The sequence below is a fragment of the Canis lupus genome, chromosome X, assembly GCF_048164855.1.
Source record: "Canis lupus baileyi chromosome X, mCanLup2.hap1, whole genome shotgun sequence".
NCBI lineage: Eukaryota > Metazoa > Chordata > Mammalia > Carnivora > Canidae > Canis > Canis lupus.
In genome coordinates, this window is record NC_132876.1 from 113330146 (window position 1) to 113357887 (window position 27742).

The 27742-nt window shown below is 42.0% G+C and overlaps 1 protein-coding gene across 2 annotated transcripts in view; it reads left to right on the forward strand.

The window, feature by feature from the left end:
• ACE2 (angiotensin converting enzyme 2) overlaps positions 1 to 27523 on the forward strand; it is a 40404-nt gene extending 12881 nt beyond the window's left edge. The window contains exons 6-20 of one of the 2 annotated variants that reach the window (XM_072815536.1): positions 176 to 288; positions 2827 to 2932; positions 5229 to 5326; positions 7714 to 7883; positions 10465 to 10691; positions 13021 to 13165; positions 15056 to 15154; positions 15906 to 16028; positions 16660 to 16832; positions 18499 to 18557; positions 21268 to 21368; positions 22712 to 22828; positions 24856 to 25050; positions 26490 to 26624; positions 27154 to 27523. In XM_072815536.1, the coding sequence (XP_072671637.1) occupies positions 176 to 288; positions 2827 to 2932; positions 5229 to 5326; positions 7714 to 7883; positions 10465 to 10691; positions 13021 to 13165; positions 15056 to 15154; positions 15906 to 16028; positions 16660 to 16832; positions 18499 to 18557; positions 21268 to 21368; positions 22712 to 22828; positions 24856 to 25050; positions 26490 to 26598 (1835 nt within the window). In that variant the 3' untranslated portion in view covers positions 26599 to 26624; positions 27154 to 27523. Of the gene's footprint in view, positions 1 to 175; positions 289 to 2826; positions 2933 to 5228; positions 5327 to 7713; positions 7884 to 10464; positions 10692 to 13020; positions 13166 to 15055; positions 15155 to 15905; positions 16029 to 16659; positions 16833 to 18498; positions 18558 to 21267; positions 21369 to 22711; positions 22829 to 24855; positions 25051 to 26489 lie in introns of both variants that reach the window. The other variant, XM_072815535.1, reaches the window with a different exon arrangement.
• Positions 27524 to 27742: the final 219 nt, after the last annotated feature.

A 27742-nucleotide genomic window follows, 5' to 3' on the forward strand; every position in this document is an offset into this window, starting at 1 on the left:
AGACACTAGCTAGTATTATTATTCATTTCATGCCTTTGAGTTATTATTTAGAAGGGCAATAAAAATGTGACACATCTTTGGATTTTTTTAACCTCCCAGCAAGGTTAATTTATATATACTGTGCTTCATCTCTTTCTTTCCCTTATGTTCTCTTCCTTCTCCTTTTTAAAAACAGATTATGAGGACTATGGGGATTATTGGAGAGGAGATTATGAAGAGGAGTGGGAAAACGGCTATAACTATAGCCGCAACCAGTTGATTGATGATGTGGAACATACCTTCACACAGGTAACCAAGGAACCATACACAGAGACAGGTGTAGGGCAGTGCATGGGAAGAAGGGACAATGACCAAAGGCATTTGGACTTGTTCTTAACACACTAGTCAGCCATTCCCAGGTCTCAGAGTTATGGAATATTAGAGCTTGAAAAGATTTTAAAGAATAATAGGGCAGGGGTGCCTGGGTGGCTCAGTGGTTGAGCACCTGCCTTTGGCTCAGGCTGTGATCCAGGAATTATGGGATCATGTGATCACGTGTTCTTGGGATCAAGTCCCCCATTGGGTTCCCTGCAGGGAGCCTGCTTCTCCCTGTGCCGATGTCTCTGTCTCTCTCTCTCTCTGTCTCTCATGAATAAATAAATAAAATCTTTAAGAAAAAAAGAACAATAGGGCAACCCCTATGGATGATCAGAACTGCTCTGCTTTCTTCCCCTTTTTAGCCACTGAATTGACCAGGAATTGCCAATAGCAAGATTATAAAAAGGAAAGATTACAGGGAGGAATGTCTTTTAGATTATAAGAAAGAATAGTCTTGGTGAAATACTTGGGACCCACACTGTCTTACTTTGTTAGCAGAGCTGTAGGCTTTGCTTCCTTCCTCAGGACAACTGATACTATTCTTTCCCTACCTTTGACTAAGGAAGTCTTTTAGGAAGGGAGAGTATCCCATGGACATTTCACAGTGTCTCCTTCTTTCTTCATTTTGGCTCCCACTCTCTCCCTTACCCCTGTGCCTTCAAACTTCTTATGTAGACCTCTCTGTCATAGCCTTAGTTACACAGAACTATCAAAAATGGAAGTTGGAGAAGGGTACCTAGGTGGCTCAGTCAATTAAGCATCTGTCTTTGGCTCAGGTCATGATCCTAGGGTCCTGAGATCAAGTCCTGAGTTGGGCTCCCTGCTCATCAGGGAGTCTGCTTCTTCCTCTCCTTCTTCCCCTCCCCCTCATTTGTGTACTCGCTCTCTTTCAAATAAATGAATAAAATCTCTTATTAAAAAGAGGAAGTTGGAGACACAACTCCCCAGAAAAGAAATGGGCAAAAGATTTGAATGAGTACATCATCAAAGACGTTATATAAATGGCAGATAAACAAGTAAAAAGTTGTTAAAGAAGTGCAAATTAAGACCATGATTAAAAACCACCACACAGGGCAGCCCGGGTGGCTCAGCAGTTTAATGCTGCCTTCAGCCCAGGGCGTGGTCCTGGAGACCTGGGATTGAGTCCCACATGGGGCTCACAGCATGGAGCCTGCTTCTCCCTCTGCCTGTGCCTGTGCCCCCCCCTTTCTCTCTGTGTGTCTCTCATGATTAAATAAATAAAATCTTAAAAAGAAAAAAAAACACCACACAGGGGCGCCTCAGTGGCTCATTCAGTAAAGCATCTGACTTTGGTTCAGGTCATGATCTCAGGGTCCTGGGATCGAACATTGGGCTCCCACTCAGTGAGGTTTCTGCTTGTCCTTCTCCCTCTCCTTCTGTTCTTTCCCCAACTCATGCTCTCTCTCTGTGTCTCTCTTAAATAAATAAATAATCTAAAAAAAAGACTACACACATGCTAGAATGGTTATGGTTATAAAAGATTGGCATAGCAGGTGCTGGTGTGGGTGTGGAGACACTGCTGAGACACTGTAGAGACACAGAAATGCAAAATGGCACAACTGCTGTGGAAAGTGGTTTGGCATTTCTTAAAAAGTTACACATTGATTATATGATTAAAGTATTCCACTCTTAGGTATCTATATGAGGGAAATGAAAATATAGATCCATACAAAGACTCATACATGAATGTTTATAGAAGTATAATTCATAATAGCCCCAAACTGGGAACAACCTAGTTGTCCTTTAACTGGTGAATTGTATCTATGAGATACTAAATGAAGCAAACTTGGATGTATTCATACAATGAAACACTACTCAGTAATAAAAAGAATGAATGACTGATACATGCAATAACATGGATGAACCTAAAAATTATGCTGAGTGAAAGAAACCAGACACCAAAGGTCACATACTTAATGATTTCATTTATATGAAATTTCTAGAATAGACAAAACTATAGGGACAGAAAGCATTTCAGTGATCTGGAGCTGAGGGTGGGACTGGCTTTGACTGCAAATGGGCACAAGAAAAGTTTTTAGGTAATGGAAATATTCTAAAACTGGGTGGTAGTGAAAGTTGCCTAACATAAATTTACTAAAACTCATGAAACTGTACATTTAAAAATGGGTGAATTTTGTGGGATGTAAATGGTACTTCAATCTATAAACAAAGGAAGTAGGTATCATCTTAAAAATGAATATTTTTTGCATCAGCTTTCATTTTGGGACCTGTATTCCTCCAGGTATGTTTAATGCTTTATGCAATGAAGCTAGTCATTATCAATATCTGGGAAGAAGAGATGTTTTCAAACTTTCCAGAATATTTGAAAAAAGAAATCAGAATTTAGGGAAATTCTAATTATCTAAAGAGGTTCCTATTTTCAGTGTTGGGAATTGGAAATTGGAGTAGGCTACTCTTGGTCTTAAATTTTCTTTCTGGGCTTTTCAGATTATGCCATTGTATCAACATCTTCATGCTTATGTGAGGACAAAGTTGATGGACACCTACCCTTCCTATATCAGCCCAACTGGATGCCTCCCAGCCCATTTGCTTGGTAAGAAACTCCAGGAACTCTCGGTGTACTTTGTTCTTTGTTATTTCCACCAATAAAATTGTTTTTTGGAAGGAGGCCCAACATAAAACTTTTGGAGATTTTTGCGAATGAAGTTAGTAGCATTATCAAAATCACATTTTGCAAGCACTTTCTTCAACATTAAAGCCATTTAAAATTGTTCTTTATTGCATTACTTTATTTTACACATAAAAGGTTATTATGTTGGCCACAGTCCAAAGGATAAGGAGTTATTTAGGATAACTAGAAAGAAAACTCCGAGTTCAAATGACAGTGGAAATTGGGAAAATAAGTTTACAATTTAAGTTGATTAACTAAGCTCTTGAAGTGGAGCTTGGCATTTTAGTATTATATTGTTAGCGCTTGGTAGGCTGGGGGTGGTCAGGGGTGAGAGAAAGGCTTTCTAGAATTAAGGTATAGCTTGAGTGAAAGCTTCATAAATTTATTCTAAACTGTACCAATTACTTTCACTGGAATCATATGGGTTATGAATGAAGTTTTTGCCATGAAGAAAAATGCCTAGCTTAAGAGGAGACTCAATCTTCCAAGAACTTTCTATCCTGCCACGGAGACTTTGTAGACCATGAAAGACCTAGGGTCTTTTACTGAATCATCTAATTCCCTTATAGAGAGTGGCCATCCTTCCTTCCTCTGTACCACTCCTTAGAAGCTAAGGTCAAATAAAATATGTGTTTGAAAAGTTCATGTCATGCATACATAGTGTTCCTACCAAACTAAGCTGCTGGTAGCTAATTCTTCTCAACAGCTAAAGCTCTCAGCAGGAGAGAATATGGACAAAGGGCCTGTAGAGACTTTTACTCTAAGGCAATATATAAGTACTCTCTACAATGTCTTTAGCAGGAATTCTTCAGTAATTTAGTTTCTGCTTAAACCTGTCTGGTGTGTTGTGGCTCTTCCTTCCTTCCTTCCAAGGTAGATGAATCTATTGCCACGTGGCACCAGTTATAAGCAAGTTCTACCTTATATGGGACTGAATCAACACCCCTCTAATGTCTTCCATTCTTTACATCTAATTCTATGATATGAGGTTACTGAGAATATGTTCATTCTTGTTCTATAAGATGGCCTTCTAGATATTTTAAACAACCATTGTATAAGGCATAGCATAGTACCTGGCACAAGAGTACGTAACCAATATATTTTAGTGAGTATTATTATTACCATAATGTATACACTCTTTCCTTTTTTCCAGTGAAATATCCTACACAGATTTTTATCCATTATATTTATCTATAAATAAAATAATAAAAATAATAATAAAATATTATTCTCAATTTTCTAATTGTTCTCCTTTGGACAAACTAGCCCTTGTTGATGTCTTTGTCTTCAAATATCATGCTCATAATTGAACAAATACTCCAGGTTACGTTTGGCCAATATAGAGTAAAAATGGTACCATGACTTCCTTTGTTTTAGACACTATAATTCTATTTATTTACCTTAAGATTACATTTGTGTTTTGGAAGCCATGTCACACTGTTTGTTGGGTCCCTTTTGGTCTTTTACATGTAGACTATGTTTCAGCCTAAAGTCACATATCACATATTTTTATATTGGATACATCTTTCCTTAAAATTTAAGCATAGGCCATTATACTTATCTATACTAAATTTTATTGTTTAAAACATGAGTTCATTGGAGTATTATTCATATAGTTATGCCCCATTCCTTTGGTACCAACATTCTGGTCTTGCCATTAGATTGACTTTTTGTAGATCCATCTTGCCTTTTAGGGTCTCTGACCTTGGAATCCAATTTAGCATTTATTTGAGATGTTTGAAAAATTACCCAATTAAGTGTATTGCTATAGTATAGTGACAAAGGTGGAACTTTGTTACTAGTTAGTAGAGATTCCTGAATGATGATCCTATATGATCTCTCTTGAGTCCAATATTAGGAATTACTAATAGCTTAATTTGCAATATTTTGTTCCATGAATGACGGATTATATGAATGTTTCTAATCTACAGTAGCTATGATGTTGCATATATTTAATAAATTGTGCCTTTGAATTGTAATTTGAAATGGGAAAAACAGGGATAATCTTAATAAATCTTAAACTTTTAGAGGTGATAGTAAAAGAAGAGAGCCTTGAAAATTTTAAATAAGAAAACAAAAAGAGGTAATGAAAAGAAACTAGATTAAATCTAGAATACTGTATGGCCTACTTACTTATCCTAATTTATGCAGTGTGTAAAATCAGGTCTATAATTCTGTTGTCTTTGCCATGTATTAACAAAATCTTTTTTTTAAATAGGTGATATGTGGGGTAGATTTTGGACAAATCTGTACCCTTTGACAGTCCCCTTTGGACAGAAACCAAACATAGATGTTACTAATGCAATGGTGAACCAGGTAGGAAGAGGCCTTAAAAACTAAATCTAAATCCTCAACTTCATTTATTTTTCTGCCATTTTTCTCTCCTTATCTTTTGCATATAAAACCATGTAGGGGAGCCTGGGTGGCTCAGTCAGTTAAGCATCTGCCATCAGCTCAGGTCATGATCCCAGGGTCCTGGGATTGAGCCCCCAAGTTGGGCTTCCTGCTCAGTGGGGAGTGTGCTTCTCCTTCCCCTGCTCTCTCTCTCTCTCTCTCTCTTTCCCCCTCAAATAAATAAATAAAACCTTAAAAAATAATAAATGTATGTCTTATGTAGCTATCTTTTTATGGGAAAGTAATTTACAATGTCAGTAACATCAAGTACCTTGAATGATAAGTATGGTATTGATCTTGAGAGATATTAAAAATGGAGATGACCTGAGTTTTCCATTAGGCAGTAAGATGTGAAATTACTGACTGGTTGGCGTTATTCTTTCCAGAGTTAGTCGCTGCGAGGTAATCAGCCTATAATCTCTATGAACAGGAAAAAATGATATCCTTAGGAGATTTTTGCATATTTAAAAATTCACTATTGTTAGAAGTATTATGAGTCTTTAATTTTTAAATTACTTTTTTGTTACCATCTTGGCATAATGGTTTAGATTCACTGTGTTCCCTGCCATTGGTGAAATCATGTTATAATTACATATTTTTCTTTATTCAGCTAACAATCTACATTTTCTGGGTACAATTTATGGTCATACTTCTATTGGCTGTATAAAATGTCTTCAGAGAGTTGCATCATGATTTCCTTTACTATTTACATATTGCTAGATTTTTCCTTGATACCAGTTTTAAACCTGTAAACAGCCATGCAGTGAAAATCTTCACATACATAACATATTCCTGGGAAAAGGCCATACCAAAATAAAAATGTGAAGCTGCAAGGGCCTCCAAACTCTCATAGCTATACTAGGTCTGATTTCACAGCTGAGCAACAGCAGAGGCCCATCTGCATATAGCTCCTTAGACTATCTCCAGGATTGGTACATGCACCATCTCTCCTAAGGTCATCTTGACAACAAACCAATGAGACTATCAGGACGGGGATTGTGATGGATCTGTGTTGTAGGTGAGGCAACTGAGGCCTGGGTAAATGACTCACCCGAAGTCACAAAGATAATCAGTAGCAACCAAGGTTTGAGGTCAGAACTCCTAATATTTCCAGTCTCATTTTCCATTCATTCATTCTGCATTTAATAGACGTTAACTGTGCTTACTAGTCTGCACTGTTCTGGTATACATACGTTCATTCTGCTTGAGAATGCCATACCTATTAATATCAATATTGCCTTTAAAGGGCAATAATAAAAAACATCCACAGTGTCACATCCTGTTTCAAATCCCCAAAGGCAATAGAGGAGAAAAACCAGACTTGACTGGTCTTTGAGATCAGAGAAAGTTTTCTGTGTCACCCAAAGTGATTCATGAATTATCTGCTAGTTGTACAATCTTAGTTTGCCTCATGTGGGCCTTATTTCCAAAGAAGTCCTGTCGGCTCCCAGAAGGGTTTGCTAGATGGCAGATACCTACTGCTGCCCCTCTCCAGTTCTGGAACATTCTGAAACTTTAGATTCCCATACAGACTATGAAGCCAATGCCTAGCTACTTATTGACCACTGTGTCACATGCAGGCCTATTTGGTTATAGAAGTCCATGACTTCATATGCACTTTATTGTTTCTGTCTTCCACTGAGCCTAATAGCACGGTCTCCTCCCTTGAAGGGGCTCAGTCAATGATGGTTTGTTTGAGTTGAATAGTATTTTAGCAAAGGGAAGGTCACTGTTGTTTGTTTATACTTGGAATACAAAAAATAAAGACAAAAACATCATACATAATCTCATGCAGTTGACTGTTAATTTTTTTGTATATCTCCTCATTAATATCACATTATATAAGTGGTTTATATATTTTACTTTTTCACTTCATGTTAAATTATAAAAACATCAATAAAAAGTCTTTATAAATTGAATTTATTTAGATTTTCCATTCCATGAAGACATCATTATTTATTTAACCATTCTGGTGGAGGTTTCCACTTTTTTCTTTATTAAAAATCATCTTACATGTTGTACACCTTAAATTTACAGAATGTGATGTGTCCAATATGTCTTAATTTTTAAAAGTAAACAAAACCCCCCGATTTTAAATGGAATTCTTTGACCTAACTTCTGAGAATTTCCTAGGTTAGTTCCCTAGAGACAGGATTACTGAGATAAAGAGTATAAACACTTTGAAAGCTTGACATGTCCATACATGTCGCCAGATTGCCTTCCAGAAAAGTCATGCCTCTGTACATAGCCAACAGAAAGAATGCAGTTATTTTAATGCTAGAATGAAATGTTGTTTTTTTTTCTTCCAGAGCTGGGATGCAAGGAAGATATTCAAGGAGGCTGAGAAATTCTTTGTGTCTGTTGGCCTTCCCAACATGACTCAAGAATTCTGGGAGAACTCCATGCTAACTGAGCCAAGTGACAGCCGGAAAGTGGTCTGCCACCCCACAGCTTGGGACCTAGGGAAGGGTGACTTCAGGTAGTGAGGATGGTCCTTATATGGCTGTTACTAAACTGGGAAACAATGGAGACAGTGATGAGGATGGATTTGGATTTTTTCTCTGCTTCCCTGAGCACAGAAGGGATGTGTGAACTCCCCTTAAATGAGGGCTCAGGAGTCCATGAGAACATATCTGGGCTTTTCCAGAAAAAATGGGATTATCAGCAGGCCCTGTCTTGAACTTTAGACAGTTGGCCTCACTTGAAATAATATGCACCCATTAGATTCACCAGGTCCTGGGAAGGGTGGTATCCCCATGAGAAAGATTTACAAACGTGGCTGGGTGAGCCAGGCATTGTTCTATCCCTCCATGTTTCTCTTCTGTGAATGAGACAGGACAGGTGAATAAATAATCTGGGATAGAAGAGAGAAAGGGACACCTGGGTGGCTCAGTGGTTGAGCACCTGCCTTTGGCCCAGGGTGTGATCTTGGAGAGCCGGGATCGAGTCCCGCATCAGGCTCCCTGCATGGAGCCTGCTTCTCCTCTGCCTGTGTCTCTGCCTCTCTCTCTCCCCCACTCTCTGTCTCTTATGAATAAATAAATAAAATCTTTTTTTTAAAAAAGAAGACTAGAGAAAGTGGTACGTGTTATAAGAAAACCACAGAGAACACTCTATGGGGAATTGGAAGAGAACTGACTACACCTGGAATAGGCTGTAGGTTCAGACAGGGCTTTTCGGGTGACATTTGCATTAGGCTTAAAAGATGAGAAGGGTTCGGACAGAGGGAGCTGGGAGGAGGACACTGGGCTGGGAGAAAAGCAGGATCAAATGCAGAGAGGCAGGACCTGGCATTGTGTACTGGAACCAGCAAGTTAGGCTAGAATAAAGGTCATGTGAAGAGGAGCCTGGGCTATGGCGGAGTGAACCCAGGCATTCGAACCCCAGGTGTGGCTGGGCAGCCTTGGGCAAGGTATTTGACCTTGGCTTTCATTTTCCTTATCTATAAACTGGAATGGTAATTTCCAGGTAGCAGGTTTGTGACTGTCTTAGGTTGGGTTTCCCAGCCTGAGAAGAAGATTCTCGTACAAATGTTTCATTGAGGGACGAAGTCAGGCAAAGGGGAGTGAGGGAAGCAGGGTTGGCAGGGGAAAGAGTTAAGTAAGGTGTGGTCTCTGTTGGAAACTTGGCCTTCAGCTTGATCCCACTGGGCTCTCCGGGGCCTGATGTGTATCACAGTTGGTCACACCTTGAACGAAGAGGACTGGACTTTTGTAACCCCACGTCAGTCAGCCACTGGCTGTGGACTGCCCCAGAGTGTGGGAAGACATTCTCTCCTGATTGAGGCACCTCTCCTTTTGCCAAAGGCAGTGCACAAGGAAGCAGCTGTTGGTTTTTAACAGCGATGACTCAGGCTAACTGGGGGCCGGGTGGCTCTGCCTGGTGGAGCTGGTCTGCACAGGACCCCAGCGGCAGGACCCCAGCGACATCCACTAGAGTGGGGCAGATAGCCCTTTCCTGTGAAGGGTCAGATAGTCTTTGCGGGTCTCTGTTGCAACTACCCGGTTCTGCCCTTGCGGCATCAAAGCAGCCGTGGATTATACATAGACAAATGGTGCCTGTGTTCCAACGAAGACTTATTTATCAAAAACAGTTCACTGACTCTGGTGCTATAGTGAGGCTTAAACATGAGTGAGTATATGTACGTTTCCTAGCCTAGGCTACTAGGTACTGCAGACATGAAATATATCGTAGCTCTTCTTGTGATTGTTTCAAAAAAGAAGACAGATAAACCAGGGTAGAAAAGCAGGTCGTACTGGACTGTATTAAAGAGGTTAAGTTTCTTCCCCAGCACTGGGGGAGACTTAAAGGAGATTTATCAGGGGGTGACATGGTCAGAGTGGTAAGAAAATTAATTGGGAACCATACTGAAATATGACCCCTGCATTCACCTGAGTGCGACTGCTCTGGCCAAGTCGAACAGGACCACTACCTAACTGCCAAATGCAGTCCTTATTGCATTGGGTCACTGAAGCCTTAGACGAGGTTTACAAGTTTTCTTTAAAATGCCGTTTTTCATTGGCTTCCGCCTTGTCCTGCTCTTCTGGACTTCTTTGACCTCTTTCTCTCTCTGAATCATCTTTCTCTACTCTGTATGGGACCACCTAGGCCTTTGTTTTTGGCCCTCTTTCCTTTATTTTTTTATGAAAGATTTTATTTATTTATTCATGAGACACACACACACACACACACACACACTCACACACAGAGGCAGAGACACAGGCAGAGGGAGAAGCAGGCTTCATGCAGGGAGCCCAATGTGGGACTTGATCCCAAGTCTCCAGGATCACGCCCTGGGCTGAAGGCGGTGCTAAACCATTGAGCCACCCAGGCTGCTCTGCTTATCTTTCTATTAGTTTGTGAGCAATAGGATTCAGCCCTGCCCATCACTTTATATTGAGCACCTTGTACAGTTTCAGAAGTAAGTCCTCAAGATTCATTGGTGAACAAATCTTGCAAAGATGATCCAAGCTACCAAAATCCTCTACTGCTCTTACTATGCAGATTAAATTAATTTCATTGAGATTAATTTTAATCTTGCCCATTTTTTTTTTGTTCAGGATCAAGATGTGCACAAAGGTAACGATGGATGACTTCCTGACAGCCCATCATGAGATGGGACACATCCAGTATGACATGGCATATGCCGCACAACCCTTCCTGCTAAGAAATGGAGCTAATGAAGGGTTCCATGAAGCTGTTGGGGAAATCATGTCACTTTCTGCAGCTACACCCAACCATTTGAAAAACATTGGTCTTCTGCCTCCTAGTTTTTTCGAAGACAGTGGTATGGACATTTTTTCATGGCTTGTTTTGGGGATTCTTTAGTTGGTTGTGGGCAAAGGTATTTATTATCACATATGGGATATATTTAATTTTGCCACATAAAGTATATGATATTTATGGGTAGCTGGAATTGCTACTGGTAAAAACATTTTTTTAAAGAATATATCACAAGGGGCACCTGGGTGGTTCAGTTGATTAAGCGTCTGACCCTTGATTTCAGCTCAGGTCATGATCTTGGGATTGTGAAATTGAGGCCCCTGTCAGGCTGGGCGTACAGCCTGCTTGCCTGCTTGGGTTTCTCCCTTTCTCTCTCCCTCTGCCCCTCCCCCCTCCCTAAAAAAATAAGAATGTATCACAACAAGCCAACTTGTGGTTTTGTATCTTTGAAAAAGGCATAAGAGAGGTGACTGAATGAATGGTCTTGGAACTCTAAGAAACATCTAACAGGGAGGGAAAAAGATGCTAAAACAGGCCCACAGAACTGAAATGGCTTATCCAAGGTCACCCAGCTAATTAGTGTTAGAATTCTGACTAGATTCTTCTGGGTCTAGGTAAAAACCACCCAAAATGTGAGAGCAGGAACATTCTAAAAACCGTTTTGCAGAGGTAGCAAACTGAAGACAAGAGGGGAAAAGTAACGAGCCTGAGGTCAAAGGCAACATAGCAGAACAAGAACCAGAGCCCTAAAGCTTTCCCCATAATATTATGCAAAGCAAAGTGTGATTTGAAATTTGAGTTCTTACAGAACAGGTGGTGGAATATCAAGACTGGATGGGACTGAAATGTTTTCTTCACCCAGCTGAAGCATAAAATTGCCCCTGTAACATCCCCTCAGCTCCATGCTATCCTTCAACATCTTTGCCCAAGGCAGCCTGTTTCTCGTTGGATGGCTGGGACTTGATGGCACATGATGAATGTTCGCAAGATCCAGATTCTTCACTGAACATGCCGTGGCTTTTGATTCTTCCTTGTAAAAGGATACTTAGAGCCAAATATGTTCTCTTCTGTACATTTCTCTCCCCTCATTTTAGTTATTTGGTTCAAAACATCAGCTCCACTGGCTGGAACGTTTGGTCAATGAGGTCAAGGTCATAAGCTCCATCATTGTGAGGGCAATTCACTGTGCCTTGATTTCTGGCTCCAGACTTTGGTAATCTCATGAAGGCCTGGGAGTAGGTCAGTGTAAAGCCATCATCACATCTGAAAGTTGCTGTAAGCACAGACCCAGTGGGTAATAGACGAGTAACAACATCCTCCCATGAAGGGAGCAGCAAAGGATAGGGAGTTCACAGCAACCACACACGTTGCCTGATTTTAAAATGTAATTTTTAAGTCAATTAACAGACATTTATTTGTTTTTATCATTTTTAAAATTTTCCCTGACACCAGGCAAAGATGATTGAATCACTAGGATAGTACTAGACGTGGTTATACCATTGGTTTGAAAAACTCTTGCTTCCTTCCTTGGCTCTACCCCTGATCTGTGAATGATGTTAAATAAATTCCTTCATTCCTTCTCTTCCTCCCTCCTTCTCTTTTCCTTGCCTACTTTCTTCTTTCAAAGATATTTACTGAGCATATAATATGTGCAAGGCATTTTTCTCAACACTAGGCACTTGGTGTGCCAAGTATTTAGTATCCCCCTGTTTACAGTTCATTGAGCTTCATTTGTACACTAGGGATAAGCTTGACTGCTTTTTTACACCACCAAATAAAGAATAAATGAGATCACATAATTTGTTAAAGCATTTTAAACTGAGGTGAAGAAGATGTCAGTATATTTAAAGTGTACTATACTTCTGATTATCCAGTGGATAGTTTCTTCTAGGGAGGCTATTTTTTGTGTTTTTCCTCCCTGGTTTACTGGCTTTTGGCCACATCTGTCTAATATTTGTTTATTTAACAAAGACTGAGAGAGGGTATTATATAGGAGACACCAGGCTAGGTATATAGTCTTGAATGAAACGTTAACTGTCACTACCTTCATGGAGCTTACAAGAATAAACAGTATGACAGTAGATGAAATAGCCCTAATTGGCTCTGATAAGAGATATTTAAGGAAGGCAGTTGACACCAATGAAAAATTGAGGATTAGGTGTCACTTGCAGGTTCATTTTACCTTGTTCTATCCTAGTCTTAACCCTCCTCCAAGTCCCTTGGCTGAGAAAATGAATATATAAGTATTATTATGTCTACTGTCAGCATTTCTCACATAATCATCCTTGTTGTAAGTATATCTTGAGGAATAATATCTTGAGATTGGAAAGTTAACACAAAACATCCACTGTCATCCTCATGTTAATATTTACCCTTTTCCATTTTACTTTCAGAAACAGAAATAAACTTCCTACTCAAACAAGCACTTACAATTGTTGGAACTCTACCATTTACTTACATGTTAGAAAAGTGGAGGTGGATGGTCTTTAAGGGTGAAATTCCCAAAGACCAGTGGATGAAAACTTGGTGGGAGATGAAGTAAGTCAATGAATATGCAATCAGTAAAATGTTTTTTCTTGTGATTTTGCCACTATCTAAAAGCATTTGATTGGCCTGTACACATACATGCACATGCACACATGCGAGACACACAGGCACACATGCTGCCTCCTTTTTATTTTTTAAGTCTCCATTTGGGTACTTTCTCCTCAGATAACATTTCCTTGGTTCCACCTTCCCCTAAGGAGGACCAGGTGACACAACTTCTCATGGTTCATCTTAAGTGCTCAGTCACCCAATAAACTGTGATTTTTTAGGCAAAGCACTGGGGATCCAATACTGATCATTTCAGATGTTTTCTTTGACTTCAAAGAATTTTTAGTCTATGGAGGGATGTGGGAAATGAAACCATGGCGATGTGTTCTGTTGTGTTGGGAATGTATGGGGATCCATGAACATCCAAGGCAAGATCCAAAGCCCAATCTGATGGGTCACATGAGGAGAGGCATCTGAGTTGAGCTCTGAGAAAGAGGTGGGAGTTGGCCAGGTGTATGTAGAGGGGAACAGAGAGAATTCCAGGCTAGTGAGAGCCTGGCACTTTTGGGAAACAGATGATGATCCCTTTCAATAGTTTCAGCACTATATTCTTCATTGCAGTAGCCCAAGTACCTTGCACGGTGCCTGGGATGTACAGGTATGAATCAATGGGTTTGGGAAGAAAGAATTGCAAGAGAAGACAGATATGAAGGGAAGGAAGGAAGGAAGGAAGGAAGGAAGGAAGGAAGGAAGGAAGGAAGGAAGGAAGGAAGGAAAGAAAGAAGGAAAGGAAAGGCAAGAAGGAAGAAGGGAGGAAGGAAGGGGAAGAGGAAGAATAATCTTTCCATCCTCTATTAGTCAGACTCCTGTCAATTATTTTTGCTTTGTTTTTCTTATTTTTCCTTTCTGTGGTGAAGATCTACCCATATAACATTCAGTCCTGTATCCGTTAGTCTAAGTCAGTGCCACTGTTCTGCCAAGATTCTCTGTTGACATAAATCCTACCTGGGAGGAAGGAGGCAGCAGTGATAATGACTATTTCTAGCATTTAAGTATTACTGAATTTGTATCTGAAGTGATTCCACAATCCAAAAGGACAAATGTCTTAAGATTAAATAATGCCAAATACATGGTTTCCCTACTTTTTTTTTTAACCTTTTTTTTCTGATTGAATTAATTATTGATCCCTTTTAAAAGTTTATTTTGAAAGGTAAATGGTACCAGGCCCTTAAAATCATTCATTGTGCATTAATCACTCCATTAATTCAACAAATATACATGCAGCCTTTCCTTAGCACTAGGCACCATGCTTGACACTGGAACTATAAAGGTGACAGGGACAGCCCCACCCTCCAGGAGCTCCAGTCCTCAGGGCTCAGAAGAAGCTGTGTGTGAAGACTTGTAAAACACAGAGAGAAATGCCAAAGGAGCACAGCTAGAGAAGGCTGCGGGGGCTGGAGGGGCTCACTGTGCCAGCGGGTGGGTGGGATTGGAGGCAGGCCTCACAGAGGAGCGGGCCCTCGAGCTAGCCTTGAAGAATTGGTAAGATGTCAATTTTACAAAATTCTGTCTGCCAGGAGCACATGAAATGTGGTGCCAAAGAGGGATTATGAAGACTTTCACTGTACATTTTTGGCCACACAATGCTCTTTATTAAATTAGTGTGTTGAAGATGCAGCCGTTTTGCAGCGGTAGATTCTGGATGAATTTAAAAAGAGAGAGATCGCCACATCAGGGCTATATTCTGTAATTTTTTTTACACTGTTTGTATTTCACCTGATAAGCAATTCCAGTCTAAATGCCATTGGCAGACAAAACCACACTAGCTGCATCCAACTGTACCTTCCTGTGACAAGTGCCTCCTGGCTCATGTATCTGCTTTTTTCCCCAAAGGCGAAATATAGTCGGGGTGGTGGAACCTGTGCCCCATGATGAAACATACTGCGACCCTGCATCTCTGTTCCATGTTGCTAATGATTACTCATTCATCAGGTAAGTGACGGTTTTCTTCTCACTGTTTAACTTCCAGGCTTTGTGAACAGCTGTGCTAATGGCAAAGAAATAGGGATCCATGAAGTAATGACTATAATTTCTCTCCCTATTTCTACTCTCTTTCCCCCTAGAACCTCAAAACAGATCATTAATTTTAATTCAGTTTAACTCAGCATGATTTATTGGGTCCAATAAAACTTACGTGAAATCTCTTCTCCACCATGAAGGAATTCATAGTATCCTTGGGGGAAATAAAATCATCTTTGTTTGTCTTCTTGTTACTGGCAGTGTTCAGAGTAACTGTAATGGAGTATTTTTAATTTGAAGTCCAAAAAATTCTGTTCTTTACCTATTAGTCTCAGATCTTGAATTTGCTGAACCTCAAGTTTTTTTTTATTTGGAAGATAGAAATAATATTGGCCTGCCATAAGAATCAATTGGCATTGTTTATATGAAAGGGCCATAAGTATATAAAACACAATACAAATGTGAACTAACATGTAACATAGTGATAGTGCCTTAGTAATCAACTGATACATAAATACAAGTGGGTTATGATGAGTCTGTAGGATTCATATTTTGGTCTTTCTGGAGAAAGAGGTTGGACTAATATCTCTTTGGTTACTAGAGCCTCAGAATTTATTTTTTATTTTTTTATTTTTTAGCCTCAGAATTTAAATATATGCCTCAATCTATGAGTCTAGCAAAGTAACTAAACACAGGACTGCTCTCTTGTTTGTCTATTTTACAGATACTACACAAGGACCATTTATCAATTCCAGTTTCAAGAAGCCCTTTGTCAAATAGCTAAACATGAAGGTCCCCTACACAAGTGTGATATCTCCAATTCCAGTGAAGCTGGGCAGAAGCTGCTGTAAGAAATACTTCAAGGGGCACCTGGGGGCTCAATTGGTTGAGCGTCCAACTCTTGGTTTCGGCTCGGGTTGTGATCTCATGGTGGTGGGGTTGAGCCCTGCATCGGGCTCCTCTCTCAGCAAGGAGTCTGCTTGAAGAATCTCTTCCTCTGCCCCTCCCCCTAATAGTCCTCTCTCTCTTTCAGATACATAGGTGAATTTCTCTCTCTCTCTCTCTCTTTTAAAGAAATACTTCAAAATGTTTAACCTCTCCTGCTATCCAGTATTACTCACTTCCATGCCTAGGTTTGAATTTGATTTCCTTGTTCTAAAAAGAAAAAATTTGAACTCAAAATGTCCTCATCCACAAATTAAATATTTATTTAATGGTCACACAGGAACCTAGACCATGTGATGGCTGGACAGTCTATCTCCTCTCCATATCATAACTAACTGCAGAACTCCCTTTGTAGTCATTGGAAGGAAAGAGATTGAAGGATGAATATATCCATTAACCTGCCTTATTTTCTTATCTGCCTGGAGCAAACTTAGCCAAGCCAAAGAGGAGAAACCATAAATCACAGTGTAAATATGTGTACATCTGGAATTCCTCAAAAAGCCCTGAACCCACCCTTCCCTTTTTTCATGTAGTGAAATGCTGAAACTTGGAAAATCAAAACCCTGGACCTACGCTTTGGAAATTGTTGTAGGAGCAAAGAATATGGATGTAAGACCACTGCTTAACTACTTTGAACCCTTGTTTACCTGGCTGAAAGAGCAAAATAGGAATTCTTTTGTGGGATGGAACACTGACTGGAGTCCATGTGAGTACATTGAGTTGACACATTTAAAATGACTCCCTTTCTGCTTCCCCTAGCCTCCTCCAGTCCATTTCATGGGGCCATGACACAGCCGAGTATGTTTTTCCTCTATGTAGACCCTGCTTCTGACTGTGCTATGGTGGCAGCTTCCATTTTATTGGGGAGGAAGCACATTTGTTGAGCACCTAAGTATATATTGGGCATGACGAAAACTACACACACACACACACACACACATTTTCTCTCTCTTTTTTCAAAAATGTATTTATTATTCATGAGAGACACATAGAGAGAGAGAGAGGCAGAGATGCAGGCAGAGGGAGAAGCAGGCTCCATGCAGGGAGCCTGATGTGGGACTTGATCCCAGGTCTCCAGGATCATGCCCTGGGCTGAAGGCGGCGCTAAACCGCTGAGCCACCCGGGCTGCAATCTCTCTTTCAAGTCTGCTTTATTAGCCCCATATTTAAAATAAAAGAGTATAACACTCCCCAACCCACTGCACTCAAATCCTGCTCTTCAAAGACAAATTTTTTAAAATCAATTTTAATGCTATTACCTCTTCTTTCTGGCAGTTACACTCATTTCTGAACATTTTTGTTTATATTGTTTCATTATTGGTCAGTTTTACGCATGCATCTCTTACTCCTCCACCTCCCTTTCTCATCTACCAATAAAGTTTTAATATTTTTTATTTTTTTATTTTATTTTTTATTTTTTAAAGATCATTCATTCATTCATTCATTCATCCATGAGAGAAATAGAGAGAGAGAGAGAGAGAGGCAGAGACACAGGCAGAGGGAGAAGCAGGCTCCATTCAGGAAGCCTGATGTGGGATTTGATCCCAGGTCTCCAGGATCAAGCCCTGGACCGAAGGCAGGTGCTAAACCGCTGAGCCACCCAGGAATCCCCTTAATAATTTTTATAAGAAATTATCAGTATTTATATCATAATGCCTGAAGAGCCAAGTAATGTACTATTTTAAATCCTTTCTTATGTAGCTCTTTGTCCTGGAGTTTCTACTGCCTTGTTTTTTTAGTGTCTAATTTGCTATCAACATTGCATTTATCTTTTCCAGGTATTTCAACATATCTATTTTTTTCAGTCTTATTTTTTTCCTAAAGATTTCCCTCTTAGAGTCTTCCATTCTTCTGTCTCAATCTGGACCACACAGTTTTCATCCTGAGTCATCCATCCTTTTGCTGCTTTCCTGGGTTGAACTCATTGCTTCCTGGATTCCATGTCTTCTTTCTTGGATCACCTCTTGTTTTGCTGCACCAGAGCCTCCAATGACTTTCTAAGCAAGAGCATGTGGGGTAGGAGGATCAACTATGTCCCACAGTGGCTTTAACCATATGTTGACTTTCATTCTCCTTGTTTTCAGTATGGTATCTTCTTCTCACCCCCAGCTGTACTCGAATCCCAAGCCTTTCTGGGATTCTCTGGGACTTTTGGGGTCTGTGCTCCCCCAATATACACACTAGGCCATGGCTTCCTGACACTTGAGAAAGCACTTACCCCTCCTCCATTACTTCTCATTTTCAAAAAATGTATTTATACCTGTTAATAAAATTCCTTTACTGTAACTTTGGTGGGATCTTGGGAAGGCAAGGAATTAAATGCACATGGTTGATCTGTCATCTGTAACAGTCTGTGATTTCTCTTTAATCAGACGCTGACCAAAGCATTAAAGTGAGGATAAGCCTAAAATCAGCTCTTGGAGAAAAAGCAGTGAGTATTCTGGACAGTGTGTTCATTACTTATTTTTTTAAAAAAAGATTTATTTATTTATTTATTTATTTGAGAGAGTGCACATGGAGGGGCAGAGGGAGAAGGAAAAGGAGAGAAGCAGACTCCCGGGGGGGTGTGTGTGTGTGGAATCTGACTCTGGGGCTCTATCTCATGACCCTGAGATCATGATCTGAGCCACCCAGGCACCCCCGTCCTTTACTTCTTAATGCACTCCCTTAAACAGGACCAATAAGCCTATTCCAGTGTGGTCTAAAAGAAAACAGGCCACATGTTTCTTTTAAAATCTCAAGCTCAGATTCTGGCCTTTGGCTCTTGGGGTTTTTCTTTTTTCTTTTCTTTCTTTTTTTTTTCTTTTTTTTTTTTTTTTTTAGTAACATTCCTTATTGGATTGGTATGTCTATTTTTTCCTTGTTACTTTCAAGGTGTTATGAAGATCAATGAGAAACATCCAATCTTAAATATCAAGTGTTCACCCTCTTTAAAAAAAAATTTTTTTTGTTTATTTGAGAAAGAGAGAGAACAAGCAGGGGGAGCGGCAGTGGGAGAAGCAGGCTCCCTATTGAGCAGGGGGCTTGATTCCAGAACCCCAGCTTCATGACCTGATCCAAAGGCAGAGGCTTAACTGATTGAGTCACCCAGGTGCCCCAAGTGTCCACCCTCTTAATTCACTCTTACCACCATTACTTGTATTTGAGGAAGAGGACAAGGTTATATTTTGAGAGATTGTTTTCAGAAGTCGAGTAGTTTTGCTTTGCTTTGTTTTAGTCAATCATTCATATCCTGGGAACTTGTTAAAAATATCAAATCTTATCCCCCAACCCTGGACCTGCTTAATCCAAATCTGCATTTTCAACAAGTCACAAGACTGGGAAGCTCTGATTTACAGCACAGTTTCTCAAACCTGGCCGCACCCTGGGGTCACATGGGATGCTTTAAAAATATTAAAGCTCGAGTCCCACTCCCAGAGATTCTGACTTAATTGTTTGGCAGTGTAGCATCAAGAGTTCTAAAAGTTCTGCAGGTGATTCTAATTACAGCCAAAGTTGAGAACTACTGATGTATATCTGCATTGGGGGCTGCCCAAATGTTTCATGGAAAACCAAATTCCTCACATCTGAGTGTGAATTTCTTATAGCAGCTATTGCTCTGATAGACACCTGTCTCGGGCTAGCCAGGCCGAAGAAGCAGTGGCTTTGGGAAAAAGGAGAAAACAGGGCATCCCCAGACAGATGGGCAGCACAGGAGGCCATGCAGGATGAGAAGGACGGTCAGGTGGAGCAGTCCAGGGCGCTATAGAAAATTGTGGTTTGCATTGGGTAGAGCCCAAGATTACATTTCTACCCTTTTCCTTTTCCTGGCAAGTTAAATATTCCCTAAGGCTCCACAGTAGTTAGAGTGTCATTTTCCTAGCTAAGTAAGACAGCTAAACATAGATAACACAGTAGGAGTAAAAAAATGAACATGTAAGAAAGAAAGAATAAAAATGAAGGTGCATCACTTCCCAAACTTTAAGCGTTCCGATTTCTAGTTCTTAACCATCGTTGAATGTTTGTGGGATTATTTCTCCATCATCTTTTTATTAGCTCTTGATGCTATGAGGCCTGTTGGCTGAGCAGCAGGCTGCTCGGGTGAAACCGGCCCCATGCTTTAGCACACCTAGACATCAGGCCAGAGTACGGGCAGTTCGAGCTGTTGCATGGCCAAGTCCACCTGGATCTTTGGCATTGTTTTGTGAACTCAACCTTTACTTACAGTAACCAGAATATTCATAGTAGCAATATTAATAACATTATTATTATTATGAAAGCAGCTTTTCTTCCATACCTGAGTGGTATTGAGCTGAAGTTAATAATTCTTTTGTGAAACCTTGTCAATTGTTTTTTTCTAAATGAGAGAGAGAGAGAGGGGCAACATTTGAGCCATTCACTGATCTCTACTGCCAGCTACTGGAGGAGAGTGAATGCTTTTTTTCCCCCTCTTTTTGCAAATATTCATCGGGTATGCAAATACACCAGCTGTTGGTTTAGCACTCAAAGACCAGAACAAATTACCTTGTTTCCAAACACTTATTTTTCCCTTCGAACCTCAAGTTTCTTTTTCTTTTACACTTGTACATATCTGAGAACTCACTATAAACATAGTAAAAGCTCTGCATCTTTGTCTACAACACATGGACTTTTTTTTGTCTTAAGCCAATTTTTAAATTTCAAGTATAACTAACGAACAGTGTCATATTAGTCTCAGGTGTACAATACATGGACATTTGAACCAAACCCATGACTCGCATAACTCCCATCTACAAACCTGCCCCCAGGATGTTTATTTCAGCTCCTACCAAACTGAAGTCAAGGGATCGGTGAAGGGGGCCTCAAAGCACAGGTGCGTGACCAGCAAGGTTATCGCCGCCTGGGAGCTTGTTAGACATACAAATTCTCGGGTCTCCTCCCAGACCTTCTGAATTAGAAACTCAGGAGGGTAGGGCCCACTATTCAATGGTTTAACCGGTATTCAGTGGTTTAACAAGCCCTCCAGGTGCGGCTGGTGCTCACCCAAGGAGGAGGTCACTGACTAATGAAGAGTAAGATTCTCTGGAGTGAGTATTAGAGCATTTAAAAATACTCCTGGAATAGGAGGTTTTGAGTGTATCCTATGACCCCTACTGAGCAGTCCTTCTCTTTTGTATTTGCAGTATGAATGGAATAACAATGAAATGTACTTGTTCCGGTCATCTATTGCATATGCCATGAGACAGTATTTTTCAGAAGTCAAAAACCAGACGATTCCTTTTGTGTGAGTTGATTCTCTGTGCTCTCGAGTTACTCCAACCAGGACTTCTCTTTCTCTTGGGTCTGAGAAGATATTATGTTTAAACTTTTATTCAAGTGAAATGAAGAACAACCTCCTAATGACTTTGAAACATCTATGCTATCCTGGAACTCAGGCCATTTTCTTTAGGGAGGACCGTGACTTACTTGACTTGTAGATTGCAAGAGCCTTGTTCTCTCTCCCCCACTCCTCCCTTCTTCTTTCCCTTCCTCTCCCCTCTTTCTGCCCCCACTCCCACCCTCCACCAGATGCTTCCTCCACCCTCGAGACTGACAGGAAAAGGCAGACATCTCTGCCTTCATCGAACTTGCATTCTAATATGTGCTTCATGTGTGTTACAATCAGCAAAATATGTTAAGTGAAATATAGTAGAATGAGATGGTGACAAGCTGGAGGGAGGAAAGGACCAAATTACTTTTGGTGTCTAGAGGTCAGCCTTAACTGCAACGGTCAGAAAAGGCCTCATGAACCCTTGAGCAGACAACTGAAGCAGAGAGGGCGCCAGCAAGGCAGACGGATGAAGGGGAAGGTAGCAGGTGGAAAGGTCCTGAGGCACGGATATCCTCCCCCTGTTGAAGGAACAGCAAGGAGGCCAATGAGGCTGGAGCAGTGAGCTCCTAGAAGACAAGTAGGAGCTGTGGCCAGGGCGGTAGTGGGCCATGGGGGTGGGAAGGGGACGAGAATGTTTGCGTGGGCCTCGCAAGCCAGCCGTTCCAAGGACGTTGGCTTTCTTCTGAGTGAGAGGGGCTGGGAGCCACAGGGTCTGCTTTAGCTTCTGTTAGGATCCCTGTGGCAACTGGGAGAGCGCAGTCTTGTCCCACTGTCCCGGAAAGCCCACTCCTTCCCCCCCAGCTGTGGGTGTAACACGCCGGGGTCTGCAGCGTGGAGCAGGGTGGAGGATCCGAACACACCACATCTGTTCATGGTACTGAGCCATCACTGCCCACAGTGGGGTTTATCACAGTCCTGGCCACGCCCCCCAACCGGTGGTTCCTCACTGCTTTTCTGGCTGCTTTCAGTTCGACACCATTCTGTCATTAAGAAGAAACCGGGGTTCACACAGGGGGCAGAACAAATCGTGCCAATAGTGTGTTATCACAACTTAGGTCACTGAGTTCAAGTGCTTTGGGAAGAGCTAAGGATTTGGGGACAATCCCCTCCTTCCGTTGTTTGCACTCACTCATGTCTCTTGACTTCGTCCTGTGACGCATCCCCCACCCCAGCTCCCTTTCCACTGGCAAGGGAAGCACCCAGTCTCTGTTGTGTCCTTGGCCACGAGCGAAGGTGTTTCCTTTGTTTCTCTGCAGGGAGGATAACGTGTGGGTGAGCGATTTGAAACCAAGAATCTCCTTCAACTTCTTTGTCACTTCACCTGGAAATGTGTCTGACATCATTCCCAGAACTGAAGTTGAAGAGGCCATCAGGTGATTTTATTTTCAAACAAACTGTAAGGGTGGGGGTAGGTAACAAAAGCCACCACAACAGTCACTGGTGGTTTAGTGTGCTTTGTGCCCGGCACTATTCTCAGCCATTTACAGCTTAAAAACGTGGGGTTTAATTCCAGAAGGATCTCCTAGTAAGGGAACTCTCTTGATTTGGACTACTCTGGATGCAGGCCCTTCAACAGTATCTGAACATAAGTAGTTCATTTGGGAGGTGATCTCAAGAAGCTCTGAGAAAGCATAGGGGACAGAGGATGGAAGGAAGGTGATAAATGACGTGTTACCGAGCAAGGGACCACTGCTGGGGAATTCTGGGAGACTGAGCAGAATGTGCACCTGAATTGTCCCGTCAGTGCTGGTGTATTTATCCATCACCTCCCACCAGTCACTGGTTGAGAACTGCCCGACAGGTGATGTGACTTCTTCAGCATTTCTGGCTTGCAGGCCGGGCAGGCCCTTGTGGCCTGAGAATACTCTCGGGCAGAGGCAGCAGGTACCGGCTGCAGAGAGTCCGGCCTGCACGCACGGAGAATGGTAGATGCAGAAGGGTCACGGACACATTTTGCCACCATTTGCTATAGGGACTTGGATGAAGGAATCATTTTAGCAACCAGAGTCTGAAATGAGGTAGGCAAGAATAGGATTCCTTAGGCATTGGTTGGCCTTCACACTAGGAGAGGGACTTGCTATGGGCAGTGGGCATCTGGAAGGAACGACTGGCCCAATGTGCCTCATCTGTTTCCCCAAACAGCAGGAGTGAAGAATGGATAGATGTAGATGTTTTCCCTTGTCACCAAAAAACAAAACAAAACAAAACAAAACAAAAAGCTGAAGATACCCGCTGCTATGGGGGAGTTCACTAGGTGGCCCTCTTGAGCTGCTGTTCATCTTTGGAAGCAAATCTAAGACCCGCCCGGGAAAGTGTGTCTGGAAAATCTGGCTTAGTTGCAGTATACAACCCACCCACGCACAGAGCCTTCACTGCCTGCCTCCAAATGACTTGTTTTTGTCTTGGGGAAAAGTGCCAGCTGAGATCATCATAAAAGAGCCTAGCCCTCCTTGTGAGCTGCAGGGGCTCTCAAACTTACTGCTTCCAGAAGGACTTGACACACTTTCAGGCTGAGGTTACATGGCTAATTCTGCTTCGACTGATGTCCCTCTCTCCTTCTGATCTCCTGACCTGCACTACACCCAAGGGTAGAAGGACGGGCTGCCAGACACTTTGGCTTTCAATCCAGAATATTCTCACTTTCCCTATTTTGTTTTAAAAATAATCTTCATCCTCTTTTGCTCGATAAAATTTAGCTATATCCCCTCCCGGTGCTGGAGAAATTGGCGAAGGCCCCTCTCCTGTGTTCCTCCCTTGCCTCCAAAGGTCAATGCCTTTTTAAAAAGAGATTTTATTTATTTATTCATGAGACACACATACACACACACACACAGAGAGAAGCAGAGACAGAGAAGCAGGCTCCACGCAGGGAGACCAATGCAGGACTTGATCCCGGGACTCCAGGATCATGCCCTGGGCAGAAGGCAGGCGCTAAACTGCTGAGCCACCCAGGTGTCCCAGGTCAAGACCTGGGTATAGGACCCAACGATTGATTTGCAGAAGAGATGTACCCAATTGTCCTTTTCCATTATCTGATATAAAGTCATTGTAGACATACTCTGACAGAAGGGAAATTCTTGCCAAATAGGTTGACTTAACCTTTACAGCACAGCAGTCACAAATGAACAAGTGCCAGCCAGTTGCACATTTCCACACTCGCAACCCAATTTTCCAAGGAAGCTGTTGCCAGACCTAATCTAGGCTGCAGGACATGAAAGGTGCCTAATTGTCAAATCTCCTGTCTTTCATTGGACCTGGTTATCTGCTTTGAGTTCACCGCTATTTAAGGTATATATTCTTAGGATAAGCCTTATCAAGTCCTTTCAGGGGCCAATGATGTAAGAAGTAAATCATTACACACTGTTTTGTTTAGCTTAAGTGTTTTGCTTTTTGGAAATAGGATGTACCGGAGCCGTATCAATGATGTTTTCCGCCTGGATGACAACAGCCTGGAGTTTCTGGGGATTCAGCCAACACTGGGACCCCCTTATGAGCCACCTGTCACCATCTGGCTGATTGTTTTTGGGGTCGTGATGGGAGTGGTGGTGGTTGGTATTGTCCTGCTCATCTTCTCTGGGATCAGGAATCGAAGGAAGTAAGTGACCTTTCCTCGACTTACCTATTTCAAAACAGAAAGGTTTAGGGAAAACTAACTGGCAAATTTGCAGTAAGTGGTAGGCTGTATGAGCCAACTACTTATTTGGACAATTTTGCACCTAAATATGCAGTGTCTGAGATTTCCCAGGTTTCATCAGCACTTTGCCTTCTTATCAAGTGCCGGCCCACAGTCGACGCCCAGCCTGGGGTTTCGAGTGTGCCCTGGTAAACTCCATCCTGGCCACAGCGTCCCCTCCCTACTGCCAAGAAGCCCTGAAAACTCAGCAGGTGTGAGCAGGCCTGAGCCGTGAGCAGGCCGGCTCAGGGGGCTGTCCTCACTCATAGTCTTCCTTGGTCTAGAAATGAAGTGGTACAGCAATGGTTGGCACTGTGAAATCCTTCAAGAATGAGCTCTAAGATTTGCTCCATACAGCTGCCCTTCCATCCCCTTCTTTCCCCCTCAGGTGGCCCAGCTCCCTGTCATCCCCTTAGCTCGTGGGCCCCAGTACTTCTCATTCGTCCTTAAGTTGAAGATCCAAGTTCATGGAGGATTTAAATTGTCAGAGACCTGATTTATACTCATGCTCTGCCACTAGTTGTCTTTTCTGACATTGAGAAATCACTGGCTTTCGCTGGGCTTCTGTAATTAAGGTGAATATTCTGTAGTACCTGACAAAACTCTGTGTGCATCCAGGTTGCTTAAACGTGTTCCTGATGGAATTTTGACATGCACTGGTCTAGTCTGACCGATTCTTCACCATAGAGATTTTTAGTTCCCTAAGGTGGCTTCAGTTTAAAAAAAATAGGCATTGAATAGAAGACATTCATATTATTAGAATTTTAAAAATATGGAAGGGGGGAAGCCTGGATGGCTCAGCGGTTTAGCGCCGCCTTCAGCCCAGGGCATGATCCTGAAGACCCGGGATCGAGTCCCATGTCGGGCTCCCTGCATGGAGCCTGCTTCTCCCTCTGCCTGTGTCTCTGCCTCTCTCTCTCTCTCTCTCATGAATAAATAAATAAAATCTTAAAAAAAGAATGAGGCAACTGGCTAAATGACCACTTCACTCCTAAAAATAATAATTGTGGTTGATATTCGTTGAGGCCTGCGTGCCAGGTACCATGAGCACTCTGCTAGCACTAGCTCGGTGACTTGGTGAAGGGGCATCATTTGCCAAATAGGCAAACTGAGGTACAGAGGCACCCTCTCTATGACCCCGGAGCACAGAGGTTTCTGTGGTCTCCCCTGCCCTGCCAGGCATCGTGCCAACCACTCATGGGGCATGTTCTCTAGGGGACCACAGTCCATTGGGAGGGGGCTGATTCATTGAGGAGGGATTAGATGCTAAGGTGTCCGAGACGCCTGGGCCAGTGGGGTCCGAGGGAGGCAGTGTCCATCCAGTGGTACTTATACTAAGGCTACTTTACTCTATTTAACAGGAATGATCAAGCAAGAGGTGAAGAAAATCCTTATGCCTCCGTGGACTTGAGTAAAGGAGAAAATAATCCAGGATTCCAAAATGTGGATGATGCTCAGACTTCATTTTAGGAAAATCTGTTTTATTCCCTCTTGAGGTGATTTTTATTATCGTCTGTACCATAAAATTAACATTTACGTATATGAGATTATAAAGATGTCATTAAATATCAAAACTATGGCTCTGTTCAGGAATAGTTCTCCCAAGAAGACATGCCTGGGGAGAGGGCATCTTCACTGGCTTTCAGTATTTATTTCTGCCTTGAGATTCCACCTCTGCTCCTATTTGAGAGTAATAGAGAAAACGTGTCTTTGGCCTTGCCAGCTACTCGGGCGGGGTGGGTGGGGGGGCCGTAATGGAAGTGGAAATGTTTGTTGCATGGCCAGAGTCAAAATAGAAAAGAGGGGCTATATGGTGGGAGCAAGTGGGGCCTTGTATGGAATCCGGATGGATCTCTTTCAAGGACAGTGTCCATGAGTTGCTGGCAGGGTTGCAGGAGCGAGAGTGGCACATGCTGTTCACTTTAAGTGTAAAGGATGGCACACTCTTTTCACATTAAGTTCATCTAAGTACTATAGCGGTCTGCCCACAGATCCAGTGATTGGACTGGATCATGCTTTCTTCAGGATGACAGGTGTAACGGAGAGAGAAGAATCCAGAGAGCTGTTCACAGATGTTGCCTTTTCACTTCCAAGCTGCTTGATCATCATCTTCCTGACAACGTAAAACTAGCCTCAGGGGCCTCCAGGAACCACCCCCCAACCCCTCCACCTCCCTACCCCTCCCCTGCCCCCCACCTCTGCGCCAGAGCACACCTCACTTCTATTGTTTCAATAGAAACTCACTTCTATTTTTCTCTCTGGAGTGACTAGAAATCTCAACTGAAGGTCATCCTCTGAAGTGGGTACCCAACCTCTTAGCTTTTGTATTCACCCTCGATGTCTGTGTAGTGCTGAGCACCAAGCAGACACTCAATAAATACTTACTAGATTCACACTCCTGCGGTCTCACGTGTACTTATGTGCTGGGGCTTCTATCTGCTTCTCCCTTCCATCTGCCTGCCTGAGACCCTTGACCTCTCAAACGTCTTGGAATGTGTCCCAATTTCTTAAATTGCTTTATTGTACAAAGCAGCTGTAAGACAATCTAAAAAGAGGTGTGTTAAGATTGTTTATGCCATCAGGTTAGGGACCAAGCCTAACACTCCTTTTGTAC